Source organism: Anas acuta, chromosome 13 (genome assembly GCF_963932015.1).
Source record: "Anas acuta chromosome 13, bAnaAcu1.1, whole genome shotgun sequence".
Taxonomy (NCBI): domain Eukaryota; kingdom Metazoa; phylum Chordata; class Aves; order Anseriformes; family Anatidae; genus Anas; species Anas acuta.
The window spans coordinates 4,173,245-4,194,000 of record NC_088991.1 but is presented as its reverse complement, the minus strand read 5'-3'; the positions used below and the strand labels follow the sequence as shown (position 1 = coordinate 4,194,000).

The window sequence follows — 20,756 nt, the reverse complement described above, 5'->3', positions numbered from 1 at the left end:
CTTCGGTTCACTGTCTGTGCTCTGATCGTGGTGGAGAAATAGTGCTGGAGTCTGGAAGGAGAGCCCAGATCTTCATTTCAACCGTTGTTGTTCCTAATGTAAAAGGATCCCTCAGGAACTGAGATTCTGTCATTTTATTTGATATATAGGCGTAGGTGGATTTTATCTCAACAAAGAAAACAAGAGAAAGTAATCTCCTTTCTGAGGCTAAGTGAAAAGAATTGTTAGTGATAAAATAGTAAGCGCTTGTTTTCACTTTCACCACAGCTGGAAACAGAAATTCAACAAGTTTCAGAGGCATACAAAAACCTGGAGAAGTCATCCTCGAAGCGGGATGCCCTGGAAAAGGCCATGAGAAACAAGCTGGAAGGGGAAATTCGTAGGCTTCATGATTTCAACAGGGATCTGAGAGGTAAATGAACCAAAACTTCTTTTCTTCACTGTGATCTTTTTACTGCTGTGCTTACTCACCAGTCCAGCGTGGTGCTGCAGGAGTGTTTGCTGAGACAGTTGGGATATATTCAGTGCATTCAGGTATATTCAGTAGGCTGGGATTTTAAGTGCTTGCTGGGAGCGTGGAAAAGACATGTTTAGGAGCGTGCTGTTGTCTCTCATTCCCAGCCTGTTTCTCATTGAGGAGAAGCATGTGATAAGCCAAATACCATAAACCAGATGCAAGCCTGGAATTTTCTCGTCTTATATCCTAGACTCAATTTGTACAATTTGTTCAGTTTATACAAAAGGAGAGACCTTTTGCTGACTGCCTAATCCCACACCAGGCATGTTCACTTTATTTCCTGTCCAGTGACCCCTCTGCACTGACATACAAACTGCAGGCTGTCTGTTCTTCCTGAAGGCCTTGTCATTCCTTATCAATGCAGGCATCTGGTTTTTTGGATCCCCCTTTCTCTTGCAGAGATGTTGTTAGTGTCTGCTTCTTGCTAAGAGACTGAGGGAGTGCGATGGCTGGCGAGGGAGGGCGGTGTCAAATAGTATTTGACCTGAACGTGGGTCAAAGTGTAAGCAGTAGTTTGAAAGGCAAAAACCATCTGCAAAGCTAGATATGTAAAAGTGTGTAATCAGTCTTTTAAAATGTAAGTTTAATTTTTTATGAAAGCTGTCTGATTGTCCTGCGAGTCATCTGCTTTCTGTGCCCTGAGTCTCGTACTGTGCTCCCAGAAGCTGTTTTGCATCCAAGCAGTAAGGCCGTGCAGTGCTCGGTGCTATCAAGAAGGACAGCACACAAAGGCCTGCATTAAGTAATCTTACTCATAATAAAACACAGCATAAACATTTCATTTTTATTTTTATAGACTGATATAAATTTCTAGTAGCCTGCAGCAGCAGAACACTTAAGCTATCCCTGGAATTGTATGTTTTTCCCTGAAGTCAGGTCATTAGACAACAGCGATTTAATCTTCTAGCTATTAAGATTTAGTGGAGGATTATAAGGGAATCTTTTAATTGCATGGTGAGATTTATTTGGGTGGGAAAAATAAGTTTATGTGGAGAGGGTTCTGAAACCATTCTTAATAAAACTCGTGATACAAAGACTGAAATGTCTCCGCTTCTCACACTGAAGTCTGTGAGGAGTCTTAACATTTACAAAAATAGAAAAAAACAAACTTATAAATTATGTTATAATCGTTTAAAGTAATTTCTTTGGAACTCCAGTCTGTTCTGTCTCCTTGGGAATATTTTTTCAAGGACATAATTAGAAACATTTCAAAAGTGAGTGACAGCTGCTGGTAGGCTTTTGACTTTGGTCTGTGTAGAAGGAGGAGATCCGTTCCCCTAGCTTGCATGTCCTGTGCAGATGCGAGTTTAACGCTTAAAAGTTTTTGATTCTTCAGCGTTTCTTTTCTTGAACAATTCTGCAGAACGTATGGAGACAGCCAACAAGCAGCTTGCGGAGAAGGAATTTGAGGGTTCTGAAGACAATCGGAAAACCATCTCTCAACTCTTTGCACAAAGTGAGTTACGCAGTCGTTATGGGTCGGGAGAAGCGCTCCGGTCATCCTGGATAGGATAAAAATGAGCAGGGTGGCACGGTTCAGATCTGTCAGTTTTCTACTGGGACAGAAATCAGGGCAGTGGCAGTCCAACACTGGCAGTGGAGGAAGGAGGACACGTTCAGTAATTCTTTCTGTATGCATGTATGGTCCATCTGACAGCGTTTACTAGGGATTTTGGAGCAAACAGAGCGTGTAGTTGCATTATAAAATTAGTGTTTGCTTCATAATGTGTAGGATAATTTGAGCAACTGTTTTGCTCCCTGAGAGCTTTGGAATTAAACCTTTCCAGGCTGGCAGGAGTCCTGGCATGAGTTAGGGCCGGTGGGACTGGAACGCTGTAGGTCTCGTATCTCTTTCCTCTTTAATTTGCTGCTGCACTATCCAGTTCGGCACAAATAAGGGGGATTAATCCTGCCTGCAGTATGCTGTTCTGCGTAAGGTCATGAATTTTGTCTGCAGCCGTGGATTTATCACAGGGCAAACCGAAACGACAGATGTGAAATGCTGCTTTTCCTTTGTGCTAAAATGTCTTGAGGCTGACGGCAGCGAGCCAACTTTCCTCTCATCCCATAGCGTGCTCCGCCCTTCTGACAATGCTCGCTTTTCTCCAATTGTTATATAAAAAGGTAATGCAATAAAATTGCAAAAGAGAGATTTTTCTGTGATGTAACACGTACTGCTGCTGCTCTGACAAGTGCTGCTCTCCCTCTCTTGGGTTGCCTTCAGCTTATTCCTCGTGGCTTACGCTGCAAGCAGGTGGCTGCCAGGGGGTGAACCCAGCTCTCCTGGTGGCAGTGGGCGGTCTGTGAGCTCCGTCTGGCTTTTGAGATCCATAGATCTGCCCAGGGAGGTGGGGAGGCCAAAGCTCAGAAGCTTCAGGTGCCGTTCCTACTTTTGGATGCATGTGGAAACCTTTGAGCTGCGTTTTGGCAGTCCCAGCATTTCTAGGGGGTGCCGCAGGCGCTTGTCAACGGAGCGGTACTCGTTTGGGGAAAAGTCTGGAGCAGAACCTCCAAAAGCCTGGCTGCAAGCAGTGACAGATTAACAAACAGCCTGCTGCTGCTGATTGATACCTTCTGGCGTAATGCCACCCTGCATCAGCCCTGCCCATCTTCTGCAATGCATTGTAACGTGCTGACGCTGGCAGCAGCTCATTTCCTGGGTGGAGGAGAAATGCTGGGACAGGAGAGATGGGGAAAAGAGCAGGCTGGGGGTGCCTCGAGCCTTTATCCCCGTGCCTTCTGTCAAAGGCTAGCTCGTGGCAGTGGGGGTTCGCCCTGCAGAGTTCAGAGGTGCTGTTGGTGGATGGGTTTCTTCTGCAACCTGCGTGTGGGCTGCGCTGATTCCCTAGCAGAAGGGAATCTTCAGCTGCTCCATGGTGCTAAAGCTTTGCTCTTGGCTCTCTGCTGGCAGAAGAAAGGGAATAATTGTGGTCCTGTAAATATAGCTATGCACATGCTTGCACAAACGGGCCTGTGTACTCCATATGCAGTCTGTCCTAACGCCCAGGATCTAGTTCCTGTTTTTCAAGCCTTCCACTCCTTGTCCTCATTCCTTTGTCGTGGGATATTAGTTTCTGGAATGCAGTTTCTCTGGTGTCATCAGTGCTGGGTGTAGATCACTTGAGGGAGTATTCTGTGGTTATGTATATCCAGTGAGTGTGTTAATGTTATCATTGTGGCTGGTTGGCTTGAGCTGGGAATGACAACATATGCAGAGGACATCAGCTCTGTGTTGTGGCTTTGCTTTACACCCTTCTGTGATAAGTTCTGCAGTCCCCAGTTATTTCATCCTGTTTAGTTTTTTTTACGAAGGCAGTTAACCTGTTCCGTGAGCACAGAGCACAGGGCAAAAAGCTTTCCTGAACTGCAGGTTTGCTTTGAGTAGCTGCAGAACAGATACAGGTGCCTGGGTCCCGGCCCAGAAGGTCGTTTTTAAGGGCAGCAGAGGAAGACCAAGGAATTTTACTGCTCTGTCCTTTGGTGAAACCGCCAGCCAAGCGGGACAAATGGGTGTTTGGGCAGGAGGGCAGCTGCCCAAGGCAGAACAACCTTCCTGTTCGGAGGGTCAGCGTGAAGAAAAGGAGCACAAGTTTTTCAGGCACAAAAGCTCGCTACCTCCCTTCCCCAACCTGGGACATTAAAATCACCCAGTTTGTTTTCCAGGGCTGAAAGCTCAGAGGTGAAGAGGTGCCAAGCTTTGCAAACCATCTGTATAATCAGAGCAAATTACCTAACTGTACTGAGTGATGCACCTTCTCGCTTAGCACTGAGGCATATTGTTACTTGAAGGTGCCGTGCTTGTTTTTCAGGGCTATCAATCCTTCTCTTCCTTCAAAGCCACATGCTTTTTTTTCCCCATAGCTACAGATTTGCATTCTCTGTCTTGTGAGAAGTCCCAGCACGAGGTGCCCCATCTTTCCTCCACCTCTGGAGGGAAGGACTCCTAAAAGCTGGGTAGAGAGAAGTGCTGTCCATTGCTAACTCTCACCTTGTTTTGGTAGACAAGGAAACGCAGCGGGAAAAGGAGAAACTGGAAATAGAACTGGCTGCTGCACGCTCCACCAACGAGGACCAGCGGAGACACATTGAGATCCGAGACCAGGCCTTGAACAACGCTCAGGCCAAGGTGGTGAAACTGGAGGAGGAGGTAAGGCAGCCGGGGGGGAGAAGCTGGGGTAGCTTGCATTCCAGTGAAAGCGACTGTGGGAATAAGTTCGTCTTGTGCAAATTACAAGGAAATCTGCTTGCTTCAAAGCTGTTTATATCGGCTTAGCTTTGTGTTGGTTAGCTAAGCCACTGAACGGCGCGCAGATAAGCCACAAGTCTGTATTTCCTTGCAAGTGATTTCGTCTAGGCAGCCATGTTTCATTTTCTTTTTGTTTTAACTGATAAAAGTGGGCTGGGGCTGAAATCCCAGCCCTGGCAATTTCCTGAACTTGGCAGAAATTCAGATCGGAATGGACTTTTTAACTCATGGCAAATGAATGCAGCTTGTCCCCTTGCCAGGTGTTCCACTCACACCAGGTTGTGGTACACGGTGCAGATCACTGCGTGTGCCCGGCCTGCGTAATAAGCTGGGCATGACAATGACCTTGCTTGTTTTCTGTCCCTTTCCTCCCAGGAGAGGATAATGAATTTGAGCTGCTTAGCAGGGCAGCTTTCACAGCAGTTTCTTTTGTAGCCTTGTCTCTGCCATTCGTACGTGGCTCTCACCTTGCTGCCCTTCTGCGTCATAGCGGCCGTCCTCTTTCCTCCCGCCTACTCCTTTCCTCTCCAAGGCTCCATTTCCCCCTCCCAGACCCTGCTTCCTTTACTCCTACTCTTCCTCCATAGAGAGCCCCCAGAGGAAATCTCATGGCCAGGCAGACTTCCTCCAGGGCAGGTTTGTTCTCTCCTTCAGTTCTGCCATCTTCCTGCCTCCTGGTGCTCATCATCCCCCTCAGCTGAGCACTGCCTGCACCCACCTGCATCTTGTGTTTTGGAGACGTTCTTTAAACCTTCCCTTTGTCATAAACCCTCCCTTTATCAGCTTCTACTCCTCTTTCTGCTTAGGATCCCGGTGTGCCAGCAGAGGGGGGATGGTCAAATACAGAGTGAGCAACCTCCTGTCTCATCTTGCCTGCCTTCTTTCTCTCCCAGGTACAGATGCGGCTGCCTTCTTAATTTTAGTCTGCTCTTCTCTGAGCTTTTACTTGCTTCAGTAGCTCTTCTGTACTTTCTCCTGGACTGCCCTCACGGTCACTGCAAGTGCTGCTGAGGCCATTTGGAGCATCCGCTGGCCGTGGTTCCTCACTGGGGAGCCAGCTTCCCTGCAATACAAATTATAACAATGAAGAGAGGAGAGCAGATTCAAAGGGACATTCAAGTATCACTGTCCCCATTCAGCCCCGCACACATCTGACAAGCCCATTGATTTCACGAGGACTGCAGCATTTCCTGGCAGGGCTGACTTGCACCTTGGCTGCTTTGGAGGAGCATTAGGTCTAGGGGAACTTAAACAGAACCACGATCAGATCTCCTGTTTGGCTCTCTCTCAGACTGTTCTGTCATTTGATTCTGCAGTGTATGGCAGCTCCTTGCCTCTCATTCAGATTTTTCAGTGCCTTAATGATTCTAAAAGTCTCACGTGTGACCAGCTTTAAGTACACAGGACATCCTGGTGGCTTCCCTGGGGTCATTCACATGCTTGGAGCTGGCTTTATAAAGATGCTGCGGTCAGCCGGGGCCAGCACGCACAGCACTTGGCTAGGTCAGGCTTCTGTGCAAAGTTGAAGCCTTCAGAGGCGATCATAATTGTATGTTTTCTTTTCAAAAGACCTCTCATTTTACTAGGAGAATTGTTTTCAGTGCTGTTGCAAAGTATTTCTGCTCAGGTAGAATAGGAAAATGGGTAAGTAAATGTGGCCAGATTTGCATGACCCAAACACGCCTGTGCCGATAGAGAGCGAAATGCCCTGCTCTAGATTGCACGAAGGTTTCTGGTCATTTGCATCCAACCTTTGCTCGAATCCCAGGGCGTGCAGGAAGTGCCACCCTTCCTGTTGTAGATAAATATGGAAGCGTCTCAGTGAGGGAGCAGGAATTAACTCTGCTTTTTCCTAGAGGTGAGGGGGAACAAGGAAAAAAAAAAAAGAAGGGGTGAAGAGTCACTTCTGCATGTTTCCCAAATCACTTTTTAATGAAATGCTTAGGATTATGAAGCATTTGTTGCCTCATTAGCATTAAGTTGTGGGAACTTCAGAAATCCCCGAGCTCTTTGGTAGCTTTCCGAAAGACAGCCAGGCGAGCTGTTTGGTGCTCAGGGCACTGTTCAGAAGCGAGTCTAAATGTCAGCCTGAGCTTCTGACATTCAGTGACAAAGATATAGGAACAATTTGTCAATTACTTCTTTTATTCCTGCCAGCCTCATCTGGGTTGCTAGTCCCTGTAATTGTCAGGAATTTCCAAACTAGTCCTGCAGAAGAGGGTGGAGTTTCTTACGTTAAGGTTTGGCAGCCGCTCTGGCTCAAGGCCTGAGGGGGGTGTGCATATTTCAGTTGTTGCATCCTGTAATGTGAGTTTTCAGCTTTTTTTTTTCCCTTTCCGTTTTGACTTCCTATTGAGCGGAGCTACCCTGCCTTGTATTTACCAGATCCTTTATAAAAAGAATATTTTATTTCTGTTATAATGAGACCTGTAAGCCATATGTCACCACCATGGCTGGATTTACATGTTGCATTGGAACTGGAACGTACACATTCTTTTTAAAATCCTTGGCCTGAATTGCCAGTTTGGGCAAAACCACCCATCTGTAAAATGCAGGTACTTGTCTCCTCCTCTGGAGCTTGGGGAGTTTTATACGGACTGGATTTTAGCATCCAAGTTGGAGGGAAGGAAGAGATAAAGGCATGGTAAATGTGATAGAGAAAGGAATGATCTTAGGTGCCTTTGCTTTTGGAAGCAAAAGCAGGTATTGAGAATACTTTCCCATCTCTGTCAGAAGTGGTGAAATGACTCCTTGGGTTTAGAACGAGTTGCCATTAAAATTAGATAGTGTGGAGTTTATTTCTGCAAAGTGCTAAAAAGAGTGAGTGATGGTGGGTATTTAAAACAAACTTAAATATGCTCGCAGACAGGCTTGCAGAGTATGTGTATGTTCTACGTGTAATATTTAAACTTTACTACTTCTCTACCAGCCATAAAGATACCCAGTAATTAACCCCTGTTTTCACGACTCTATTTTCATCCTTCCCTTTAATAGATGTTGCACAGGAATGCTTAAGTCAGCAGCTTATTAAAATCATTTCTAGTGAAGTATATGATTTTTTTTAAATCAAAACTTAAGATTATTTTCATTACATGCAATAATTTTGAGATAAATTGTGTACCTTTGAGGTGAAATGCACGTTGGCTTAAACCCACGTATCCCAGAAATGGGCAGTGCCAATATTTGCAGCGGGAGCATCCGGAGTCCCTGACGCTGAAGCACGGAGTGCCACGGGGGTCCCAGCTGCAGGCAGCCACCTCATTTGCTAGCAAACACCTCGAGAGCAAGCAGGACAGGTGGTTAAACTTCACTTTGCTCACAGGCAGAACTGCAGGGGGACACAGCAAGGTCCATGAGTCCTTACGAGGCTCGTGATACTGCACCAGGGGGCTCTGCGCCGTTGGCCCAACCACAACTACGAGGTGGAAAGGCTACAAGTGCTGCTGCTTTTAAGCTCTTTGTAAACAGGATTTTTCAGAAGCTTTAATGAACTTGGTCATTCCTGCTTGCTCTAGTTAATTTGTACCATGTAAGACCATGGTTCAAAAAAAAAAAAAAAAAGTAGTAATTTTTTTTGGTTGTGGTTTAACTTGTACTCCTTTGCTTCACTGCTTTACAAAGCCACCGTTTTAACAAGGGCCTGAAGGAGACAGCTTTGAAAACTAGTGACTACCATTAAGCAGATATAATTATCTACTGTGCCATCCTCGTGTGCACACCTTGCAATAGAAAGCAAAGCCTGACAGCCTGTGGTGGGTGTGAATTAGGGGCTGGGGGAAGGGAAGGAGCTTGAGTGAAATATCTCCTCTAGAAGCAGCTTGTAGTTGGGGGCTATAGGATCTTCCAGCCATCAGAGTTCAACACAAACCAGATACCAGAGCTAGGATGTTATATTCATTTCCCACTCAGCTATTGTGGGGAGAAATTGTGTGCTATTTCTGATAACACTGGGGGTTCTGTCTGGGGGGAAATGTAGAAACATGCGTTTCCAAATGACTTCTATTGTACTTCACATACTGTATCCGAGATGATTTCAGAACAGAGCTCTGGCTTGTAGGGAAGAGACCCAAAGGAGAGTTTGTGTGCTTGAAGGCTTGTCTGTTTTTTTCCAATCACTTCTGGGTCTATAAAAAGATATTCCTAGTCTCCAGCAGCTTTCCCTCTTGTGTGCTTAGGCTCTGAGCTACATAACTGCTCCTTTCAGGACAGAGCTGTTCGTGGATGGGCAGGGTGGACAGGAGACAAAACTCCCCCCCCTTGCCTCTGTTAATGACCTGTGTTCGTGTAATGGTGCAGAACTGGCTTTTTATTGCTTTGTCTCTACCTCGTGTTCTGCCTGTTAGTGCTTTTCCAGGGCTGGCTTTGAGAGTTTTCACTTATTGGAAGGCAAACGAACGGCGAGGCGACGTTATGGCATTCCCATGCAGCAAGCACTGCTCTGCAGGAGGATAGCGTTACCAAATTGCTTCAGCATGCATTCTTGCTGAAGCCAGTGGCGCCTTCTTGGGCCTGAATTCAAACAAACTGAGGGTTCAAAGGCATCCTAGAGCAATACATCCCCGCTGCAAGAGGCAGAGGTGGTTTAAACGTGCTTGCTGCCTTCTTTCTTTACTGCATTTCTGCCATAGCAGGCACATTCTTGTGGGGAAGCACATTTTCAGCTGCATATGAATGGCTTCAGCTTTAGGAGAAGCCCAGAATGTAATGAAAACACCCTGAATATATTAAACAAAGGACTTTGAAGCCATCAGAAATAGTGGGTGGGAGACAGGCAGATGCTGACGAGTGTTACCAATTTGCTGAAATAGGAGCTGTCCAAGATGAAGAGGGTAATCGTGGGGTTTGTCAAAATGCCTGGGAGGGTTTCTGAATCATTGCTAGCGAGGCAGGAAGTCCTCTCTTCTTCCCCAGAAAAACTCTGTGCTGAGTAACCCATCTGGAAGCGATGAATCTCCACAAAAGAAGAGCCTTCCTTCCCCCTCACCTGCTATGCCAGGACCACACTTCTCCTGCAGAGGTAGCTCTGGTCCTGAGGGTATTGCAGCCTCTTGTCTCCATGCAATTTCCCACGGGAAGCTCCTCATCTCTGCCTGCCACTGCTCCTGCACCATGCGCATGAAACCTCCGTGCCTTCTGAGCCTTCAGCCTGCAGGGACTGAGACCCCTGGCAGAAGTTGCACGGTTTGTCAAAGATGTGGCTGAGAAACCTAAATCAAACGAAGTGACACCATTTGTTTGGTTTCTAGAATATTAATCCCTCTTCTGCTGGGCAGTCAGGGTAATAACAAAGTGTCCCTGTCCTGATAGGAACGCTTTGTCCTTGGCCATTGCTTTGAGACCATGCAAAGCTCTCTGGAGCAGAGGAACCTTCAGATTAGCAGCTGCCAGGCATTACAGTGTCTCAGGGAATCTTACCAGAATCCTTTCACTGAAGAAAAGTTTCAGTTTTCTAGGTTTTGTGTGTGCCTTTGTTTAATCATTTTGTTCTTGTCTGTTAAGGGCGGTTAGGTTAGTCGTTCTGCATTGCTGGAAGCCCTGCAGTTGGGGGATATGGGTGTGCAGGCATTATCAGAGCGTAAATCTTCCTGGCTAACTTGGAAACAGCTTGCTCTCCGGGTCAGCTGCGCTCGGAGCAGGGAAGCCTCTGAATCCCAAGTGCATCTGCTTGGCTCAGCTGGCTCTCAACTGCAGAAAGCAATCCTGACATGGGAAAGAGGAAAGGAAGACTGAAATTCTTGCTCAGGAGGCCAGGGAATCTTTTTAGGGGTATTACCTGCAGCACTTCAGGCTTTTGTGTGCTAGATTTCTACAGAGCCTGTCCTCACCTTGCCTGTTTTGCTCAGTTCTTTTGCAGAGATTTTGTAAACATCGTGGGGAATGTGAATGGGAGTTTTAACTGCTTTAATTAGAAAATCCTGCTGATGAAGCCCAACCTCTGATACCTGGCTAGGACATTTCCCGATGCAGTCAGGGATGACCTGGAGAAGTTGTGTGTGTTCACTGAAGCTGTGCCATGTGCAGGGAATGCCGAGGAGGAATGCAGCCATGCTGCAGTGCTCTGATGGGCTTCCAGACGTGCACCACAGCTAGCTGAGATCATACGGGCTTACAGAGATCTTATAACACAGATAGCAATGTAAGTTGAAGGCTCTGCGTTTTCAGAGCACCCTTCAAGGCCAAATAGCTGCATTACGTGAGCATGAGCCTAGTGACACGCAGCACCATCCGGAGGAAAATGACCATCTTGTCACATTGCTGTAAGCCCGCAGACGGAGGGGCGTGACTGCATCCTCGTAAAGCTTCAGGAATGAGCTCTTATCTGGAGCACGTGTTCCCTGTGAGGCCTCTTGCAGAGGAAGGAGTTCCAGCATCCTTTGATGCCATCTCCCCCGTGGTAGATGTTGCTGCGGCCTTTGGCACGGAGCAGCCAGGTTTGGTTCTTTGCTGGGCGAGAGAGGGTGGGGGATCCGTGGCAGCCAACCAAGAACAAGCCTCAGCATGCTGCCTTTTTTCCTTCCTCCCATCTCACTGAGGGCTGCAGCACACTGGCAACACTCAGGAAACTGCTTCCAATTCCTGTCTTAGGAAAACTTAATCACACTCTCCGTTTATGGTAATGAAGTCCCTCTGTGCTTGGGAGAATTATTTCTGGGCCTCTTTACATCCAGAGGTCAGAACAAGTCAGAAATACTACCTATAAATGTAATAATAATAAAATCAGCCTTCGCTAGTACCTCTTCTGCAGAGAATCCTGGTTCACAGAAGGTAAACTTCCTCACAAGTCCTCACTGTGGCAGAGCTGGCAATGAATGGCACTGCCAGAAGAAGCAGTGGACTGAGTCAGTGCAGCAAGTGCATGAAATAAAACAATTTCCTATGTAAAGGATAATTATGGCAAGACACCTTAGGAAAGCTGAGTTGTCTGGAGCACATACATGCCTTTAAAGCTCGCTGAACATCTGGGTACTGCAAAATTGAAGATGATTTGAAGGATTTCTGCATTAATTCTGTTTAAACCCTAAGTTTTTAAACATAGTTATTTTTTTACTGATGCAGGAAAATGAAGTGTGCTTTGTGGAGAGGAAAAACAAAACTCCGTGTGAAAAGCCACTGAGCAAGCCGTGCCTGTGCTTTAGGTCTGGTGCATGCGTTAGGCATGTGCAGGCAGTGCTGTGAAGTTGGGCAACAGCTCGTGTTGCAACGCTTCACCTGCAGGTTGGGCTGATGGGAGCGCTTTCAAAGTGAACGTTTCAGCGGAATTTCTCTGTCCTAATTCTCTTTCGGCTGGGCACTTGGCATTCTTTGAGTGCAGGCCAGAAAGTTAATCCACACATACACGTTCTCAGATTTATTAATTATGAAACCAATAAAACCTTGTTGTCAGCTGCCTTTTGGAAGAAGAGCATTGCCTGCCTTAGAAAACTTTTCAGAGATTTCAGTGCTTCGCAGCAGGTAATGAGAAACCAAAGGTCTGGCCTTCCTGCCTCAATCCTGCACACAGAAGAGGGGGAGAGATCAGATTTTCAGGAGGATTTCTGTATTAAATGCATTTTTTGGAGTCTGACAGAGCTTAAATTGGTGCTATTGAGCATTATGACCCGGAATAAAAAGATCTATTAATTACAACATTTTTTTTCCCTGCAGAGTAGCAGCTGAATATTAAGTTGTTTTAAAATGTTCTTGTCCCTCCCATTCCAAACAAGTTGGAAATCTTGAGCAATCAAAGCATGAAAATACCTTTCTGCTGTACATGCACTGGTGGGAAGGCCTTTGGCTGGATTACTCACTCGTTACTGTAACTTTTATTATAAAATACTTGTTTGGGGAAAATCCTCTAGGGCAGCGACATTCACGCTGTGAGGTTAGGTGCCTGCTGACTTTATGAAGAGAAGAAAGGGATGCCACGTCTGGCATTAATAGCGTTTGGAGACTTCTCTCTGGTGCTCACTTTGCAGTCTCTGGGTTGCCTCAAGGAACAGGAATATGAAAAGGGAGACGTTTGAAGCATCACGTGGCGGGACCTTTTGGGAAGGACGGCGTGGTGCAGGGATGGCTCGATTCACTCAGATCCAAGTCCCGCAGGCCTGCTCTCCTGGCTGCCCCGTAACTACGAGCAGATTCCCGGGGAGCACTGGGAGAACAGGACCACCAAACAGCGGTACTTTCCCAGACCCCTTTCCGCTTCCGAGAAGGACTTCCTGAGCCCAAACAGCGTCTTTTGTCCTCGATACCCCTCAATGGACTTTTCTTCCATGAAGCTCCAGAGTAGCTCTTTGAACTCGCATAAGGGAGCCTGTGTTTTGCATTGTGGTGCTTCTCTAGGCTTTGGCTCTGACTTGGGAAAAGTTGCCTCCTTCCTACTATGTTGTATTTCAGAGTTTACAACAACCACAGCTAAAAATGCAGTGCCCCGGCGTTGCTGTGTGAGGCCAGCCAGCTGTGATTGTTACGGACAGTCACGTCTGTGAGTGCAGCACTCTCTGGGTTAGAATAGGCTTGTGCTTTATTTATTCTGACCTTTTTAATTTGGTATTTTAGTTTGGTTTTATTCTGTCTAAAGTGTGCTAAGATGGTTACTGGGAGGAGAGCTCCAGGCTGTGTCTAGTGTACACCTTGAGCCTGTTTTTGCAGTGGGACTGGAATGGGATCCTGCCAGCAGCTTTCTATACTGCACTGAAAAACAAACCCTGTTCTTAGCTGGTGGGCTGGATCTAATCCTTGTCTTTGCTACAGTTACCTCGGTAACAGGCACCAAGTCACATAAATGCCCTCTGGTACCAACCCACCTTGGTACATTTGCAACAAATACCTGCCTCGGTTTCCCTGTCACTACCACGGGGATGCTGAGGACGGCAAGAACAAACAAACCTAGCAGGACAGTGGAGATGGGGAAGAGCTGTAACCTGCAGAGTGTCTGGAGCCCAGGCTGGAGTCTGAAGCCCCCTGACGGCTCCAACTGGCTGCTTAACTCCTGGCTGCCGTTGCAGCGTTCTGCAATGCGTACGAGGCCAGAAGTTGACTCCCTTGTTCTCCTTACCTAACTTCAGTTACATTTTCCCTTTTGTTTCAGCTCAAAAAGAAGCAAGTCTACGTTGAGAAGGTGGAGAAGATGCAGCAGGCCCTGGTTCAGCTGCAGGCAGCGTGTGAGAAGCGGGAGCAGCTGGAGCACAGGCTGCGGACGCGGCTGGAGCGAGAGCTGGAATCTCTGCGGATGCAGCAGGTATCCTTCCTCCCTGTCCTGCCCGGCTCCTGTTAGGATTGTATGCTACACCACGCACGAGAGAAGGGCAGTGGTTTTTCTCCATCATGCAAAATGAGCACATTTTTCTTTTGTTAGCTACCTTCCTGCTGGCCACGTAAAATGAGCAAATTTTTCTTTTGGTAGTTATCATCACGCTGGCCTTCCTGTTGGTTTTTACTTGATTTAATTATTCCATTCTAACCAGAAAACATAGGTAAGGTAGCAATAAGGGATCCATCCCCTGACAATATTCAGACATAGACATCTAGCTGCATGGTGTTCTATCTTTGAGTAACCTGGTTATATTTACTTTTGTATTATTTTAAAAATATTGCTCACAGTTGAAATTTATATAAAATTCATTAACAGCTGGTCTGAAAAAGAGGCCCTTCATAAAACTTCCATATTGGAAAAAAAAAAAAAAGCCTACCAAAACCACAAAACCAGTTCCGTAAAGGTAGCTGATGGAAACAGGCAGAAGCTTCCCATAGAGCATATTGGAATTGTAATGTGAGTCTTTTTCAGTGGAATGAATGAGTGAGAAGTAGATTGTGCAGGGTGTTATGATGTGAGGTTTTAGGCGGTGTTACAGTGTGATGCATTTCAACAAGCATCAGATACAGGCCTGCATCCTCTTTCCAGAAAAATTTACAAACCTGACAGTTTATACCTGTGTCCTAAATCACATTCAGTTCCAGCCTATGTTTAGTCCTTGACTGCCGTATCTGTGTAGGAACGGATATTTAAATATTAATTGTATTTTGTATTGGTTTGCTAGGAGTTACAGTAATTTGATAAGCTTTCTTCCACGTTACCATGCAAGATTACTTGCCCTGAACCCCACAGCTTTTAACTGCAAACCTGATACAAAGCAAAAAAATAATTTCTTGTCATGGTTTCAGAATTCTGAGCTGGACACGAAACAGTTTGCCTGCCCAATTTCTTTCTTTTCTTTTAAAGTAACTTTTTTATTTTTAAGTCAAATATCATGCCAATCGCAGATGAGACTTCCATGTAAAACTGTGAAGTTTGCACTTTGAAATTTTAGCACAGCAAATCTCTGCTCTTTCTTGATTTGAGAGAAGAGGAGCAGTCTGTCTTCAAGTCTTGCTTTAGAACTAAATTATTTTTAACTCCCGGCTACTTAATCCACAGGTGTACACTGATGGGAGTGATTTAGTAATCGAATCCTAATATATCCTAATATATACTATATATCCTAAAACATTATATATCCTAATATTTTGGATTTCTTTTTAAAGCTGTTGAAATTCTTGTGCTTTGTTGGAGCGGTGCTGGAAATAAGTTTGAGTTACTTCAGGCAGTATGGATGAGCTGCAGGCATCAGACCTGAGTAGTGTGATCCAGCTCTCTGGCGCTCACTTGGGGCTTTGCACATGGAAAAAAGCTGTAAGGAGCGTTTTCCATCGCAGATATTTGCCTGTTAGTACCCACCAGCTGTGGAGTGGCATGAGGAAGCACTCTAGCATGAGTACAGCTGTCTTTCTGAGGAGTGTTTCTTGGCATGTTATGACTTTTGAGCTTCACCATTTGGAAAAGAGAAGCCTGGCTTTGCCAGGTTTGGACAGAGCGAGGCTGAAAATGTGCCTGCAGGTGTTTCAGGTTAAACTCTAAAGGAGACCGTGACCATCACCCAGTGTGCCCAGCACAGCTCAGGCTGCTGCGTTTCCCTCTGGGGGGCTCCTGCATCGAGCCAGCGCTGCTCCTGCCCAGCCTCTGTCTTTCAGCCCAAAGCAAACAAAGCAACCCTGAGCCTTACAGGTGCATCCTGCGACTTCTTTTTGTTTTGTTTTTGGGAACCAGCGTCAGGGTACATCTCAGGCTGCCAACGTGTCGGAGTACAACGCCACAGCGCTTATGGAGCTCCTGCGTGAGAAGGAAGAAAGGATTCTTGCTCTGGAAGCCGACATGACCAAGTGGGAGCAGAAATACCTGGAGGAGAGCGTGATGAGACAGTTCGCTTTGGATGCAGCTGCGACCGTGGCTGCTCAGAGGTAAATGAGACTATTCATAGCACAGGGATTATTTTCTTTTTCCAGTTGAATGTTGAATTTCCCACCGAGGAATGTTGTCATACCACCTTCCCATGATACCTTTCCTTGTGGTCTGAACGGCTTCACAAACTTCTGCGTGCAAGTGGAGCTTGGCAGCTTTTTCCTGGGAGCTGCACGATTGCCAACAAATAAAAACTTTCTGCCAGGGGAAGATTCCCCCACGTGTAAGAACCATTTCCAGACTAGAATTGTTCTGAGCCGTTCCTCGAAGCTGTTGCTTCAAAAATAGATGTATGAGGAGGGTTGCTGTTGCTTTTTGTTGTTTGTTTTCTAAACAGGAGTCAGTCCTTGCTGAAGTCATGTGGGATGGGGTAAGCTTGGTGAATCACATCGCTCACCCTGAATGGCTTGCTTGTTCTCCAGAATGTTTTTGCAAATTACTTTGTGGTACTGTCCTCAACATGGTTACTAACCAGAAACGTCTACTAGGAAATTCTGCTCAAAACCTTCTGCTGTGTGTAGAGAGGAGTGCTTGTGGGGGTGGGAGGGAAAGGGTGTCTGAAATTTGGTAACAAGGTCACATTCCAAGATGGCTCTTCAGAAGCACATAATAAATACGGTTGCAAACAGGCCCAAGTGCTTCGGCTAGTTGGCAAGCAAGAGCTGTTATTGGAGTGCAATTCTTTAATGTCAGGTAGTGCTTACATGTAATTTCATTGATCACTGGTTTCTGCTTCTTGACAGCAGATTTTATGTTAGATTGTTTCAGGAACCAGATTCAAATTGGGATGTTATCGCAGCTGGCTTCCTAGCACATCAGATCATACTCGAATTACAGGGGGAAGTCACAGATCTGCTGTGTTAGCATTTAAAGGCTTATCTTATCTTGCTCCAAAAGCTGGCTGTTATTTTGGGGTATTGATGTTTCTTGTGCACTGTTCTCTGCCTCCCCAGAGATTCTCTAAAGGCTCTCGCTACTGCTTGTCCCAAAAGGCTGTGTTATATTTTCAGCACGTGCTGATAAACAGGAGTCTGGTCTATTGTTTGTCATGGAATGAGAGGGGCTGTGTTAGGCCTGTTCGGGTTTGGTAAATGAACAAGAACGCTTTCCAGGCAGGAAAGAGCCAACCCCTGGTTTTCCATTTCCTTCTAGCGCCCTCAGAAGAGGCTGTTCCATCAGCACCAGGGCTTCTGCAGGTTTCTGTGCAGTTGGTACCTGCAGTGTAGCCTTCTCAAAAACAGGCTGTGAGGGATTTCGTTCATTTCAGTGGTAACCTCACCCGTGCTGTGCACAACTTTGCTTTCCTTTTTCTTTGGTAGTGGAAAACAGCAGCCCTTAGGAAGCTGAGGTAGCAGGAAGGCTGCTTTACAGCACAGGCTGTACCTGGGGCAGGTTAGGTTTCTTTGATGATGAGTTTCTTGTGCCCATCACGTTGGTGCTTTGCCATTCCTGATCTGAACTTTTGTAGGGTTAAATGCACATTTCCAGACAGTTCTTAGGCCTTGTTCTTTTTTGAGGGAACAAATTTCTTATCACAATGAATTGGAGCTATTGGTAACGAACTTTTTTAAAAAAAATTAATGCATAGCTATGGCAGTAACATGCTCTTATGCTGTGCATGTGACATAAAGCATTGCACAGTGACTTCGTCCTGACTATACAGCAACAAGTAGGATGAAATAGTCGTTAGGTTTTGGTTAATGGACTGAACACCCATCACAGCGTTAACATCAGGCACTGTGTGGAGTCCATCTAAAACTGTTTTCAGTTCATTCCAAGTATTTTGGACCAAGGTGCTTAGAATTGCTTTAAAATTTTCGTGACTATCTCCCTTCAGTGGATACTTAGATACCCTGTTTTGGAGGGAGAAGGGAAAAAACTGCGTGTCAAGTGCAGGTAGCATTCTTTCAGTTGAAACAGTGGATTCACAGTGAATCCGCTAGATCACAGCCTGGCCTGGGGTGGACAGTAGATTGACCATTGCTACAATTATTGCATGTGTTTGTAATCCTTCCTGCGTTAGGACTGGGAGGTGGAATTCTGGAAGACACTGAGACAGCTTAAACTCAAAAAAGAAGTGAATGCTCCTGTTTGTTACTTTTGAGCAATCATTTTGTGCTGCTAGGAGGAAAGGAGCATATTCAGCTGGTCCTTCATCTGCTCTGCTGCTTCTTCCCAGGGACACGACGGTGATCAGCCACTCACCTAACCCGAGCTACGACACCTCGCTGGAAGCTCGCATTCAGAAGGAGGAGGAAGAGATCCTGCTTGCCAACAGGAGGTGTCTCGACATGGAGGGAAGGTAAAATGTAGTTTTGATCCCATCTGTCTTTAGGATGGGGATTTTAAATTAATTATCTGGGTAGATGCCTCAGAATAGAAATCCTCAGGTTTTCACCAGTAGCAACAACGTAGGATGCCAGATGATCGTTTGGCCAAGGAAGTAACTGCACAGCAATCCAAAAGCCATCTTAGATTTTTGTATCTAGCTTATTCCTCTTCTCTTGTCAGGGCATCTTCATCAGACCTCCAGCCACCTGTTAACACTTTCACAGACCTGCTTTCCCCAGCATTTTTGCAGTGCAAACTCCCCGGTCTATAAATACATTTTTTTTTTCTGTTGGTCTCATGCCCAGCCCATAACTCTCAGCCTTGCCTCAAAGCCTCTTCCATGCCTGATGGGAGCAGCTTCCAGCACCCAGAGGTGGGTGGGCATCTCAGGGAAGCTCTGTTCGTGTACGTACAGGAAGTCTGACGCATCATCTGCTGTGGTGGGGCCGTGAGCAGGCAGTGCTTGGGGTGATAAGCTCACCGGTGTCCTCTCTGTGCCTCTCTGAATGCCATGGGGAGTTCAGGTCATAGCCACGGGGAGCTGAGGTCTCAGTCTGAGGCCACAGGAGTTCAAAAATGTTGTTATTTGTTCTTCTCGACAAGGATCAAGACTCTGCACGCTCAGATCATTGAGAAGGACGCCATGATCAAGGTGCTGCAGCAGCGCTCCCGCAAGGAGCCCGGGAAGACCGACCAGCTCTCCTCGATGAGGCCTGCCAAGTCGCTCATGTCCATCTCCAACGCGGGCTCGGGCTTGCTGTCCCATTCGTCCACGCTGAGCAGCACTCCCATCCTGGAGGAGAAGAGGGAGGACAAGAGCTGGAAAGGCAGTCTAGGTAATTTTTAAATAACTGTGGCCCTTCAGATAGGCGAGTCGCTGCTTAGAGGGGAGGCAGGAGCAGCAGCAGGACGAAGGTGTTTGACAGCCGGATTGACTGGCCTAGCACGCAGCAAAACTGACTGCAAGCAAGGTGGGACAGACTTGGCACAACTCTTGTTTGAATCACATGTGGGGAAACGGTGACTTCTGATCTCAGGCTCTGTCATTAAAATATTTCAGCCTTAATTCTCACTCGGTTCGGTGCCTGACCTTAGGGATAGTTGGGATCTCGTTTTCAGAGTTTCCCAAGCAGGTGCTTTCAGGTGGGTTGTTACAGCTGTCTGAAGCTGTAAAGCCTCCTTCAGCAAGCAGCCAGCACAGATAGAAATCGGGATTGCTATCCTCTGGTGTTGTGCCTGCGCCAACATGACTTCTGTCTGGAATGGCTCAGCACCATCGTTTAGAGAACAGGAGTCATATCAAAGCAAATCTTAGATTATGTCTTTCTTCCTGGAAAGAAATTAGGCCCACAGGTCCTCCCTGCGAGACCAAATGGCCCTGAGAGGTGAATGAGGTCTCTTTCAGCTGATTTCAGGGTGTGCAGATTTACCCAGCTGTAGCTGGGCAAGTGCTTAGAGTCAGGGAAGCCTGGTGTTAGTGCTGACTTACGTATCTTTGCATGCAGCAACACGATGCTGCTTTTCTTCAGCTACTTCAGCACCCAGTGGTGAAAGGTGCTCGAGAAAGGTGAATTAGAGCTGGTTGCTGAAGCACAGAGTGCCTTCCAGACCCTGGGAAAACCGCTACAGAGAGGGGCAGAACGGATTCCAGTTGGTTTTCTGGGACTGTGAAATTTCCTTCCTTTTCTCCACAAAGGTGTTCTGCTGGGAACAGAATATCGCTCGGAATCCATCCCCTCCACGCCCTCTCCTGTCCTTCCTTCCACCCCGTTGCTGTCAGCCCACTCGAAAACGGGCAGCAGAGACTGCAGCACCCAGACTGACCGGGGGAGCGATCAAAGCAAAGCTGCTCCTCCTGCTGCAGCTCCCACACCAGGACGGCTCCCCAGTACCAGCCTGGGCTACAGCGCGGACAAAACAGGTGAGGAACCTCAGCTGAAACCCGGAGGGGCCCCTGCCACTCACTCAGTGTCAGCTCTGCTCCACGGGGCAGGCTCCTGAGCTTTATCTGTTCAGGAAAACTGGGTTTGCTTTTGGGGAGGGCAGATGGTTCTCAGAGACAGGTTTTTGGGCTGACGAGTCTCAAAATTGAAAAAGAAAAAAGCTTTAAGAGTGGCAGGATAAGCATGGGCACACCGGGCAGGGAGGTATAGCAGGGTTGCAGAACTGGAGCAGGTATGTGCAAATCCTGGGACAGTCTCTGAGTCAATCTGCTCTGAAATAAGTTGTGAGCAGCACGTGGGGTTGAAGCAGGTTATGAAAATGGGCCGTAGAAACTGGCCGTTGTGTTTCAGTGGGTATTCAAAGCAAAGGGGACTTAGGTAGGGAGGACGGAGAAGAAGGGAAGGTAGCTACCATGATAAAACTGTCTCATTCATGCCCTGTCCCAGCCGTGGGACCGATTT

At 46.7% G+C, this 20,756-nt stretch overlaps 1 protein-coding gene across 5 annotated transcripts in view; it reads left to right on the top strand.

Annotated features, from left to right (window-relative positions):
* Positions 1-20,756, top strand: part of AMOT (angiomotin) — a 59,930-nt gene that overhangs the window by 34,443 nt on the left and 4,731 nt on the right. For all 5 annotated transcript variants that reach the window (XM_068696539.1, XM_068696538.1, XM_068696541.1 and 2 more), the window contains 8 exons: positions 268-412; positions 1,881-1,973; positions 4,519-4,664; positions 13,834-13,983; positions 15,829-16,019; positions 18,200-18,322; positions 18,955-19,187; positions 20,048-20,272. In XM_068696539.1, coding sequence (XP_068552640.1) covers positions 268-412; positions 1,881-1,973; positions 4,519-4,664; positions 13,834-13,983; positions 15,829-16,019; positions 18,200-18,322; positions 18,955-19,187; positions 20,048-20,272 — 1,306 coding nt within the window. The remainder of the gene's footprint in view (positions 1-267; positions 413-1,880; positions 1,974-4,518; positions 4,665-13,833; positions 13,984-15,828; positions 16,020-18,199; positions 18,323-18,954; positions 19,188-20,047; positions 20,273-20,756) is intronic.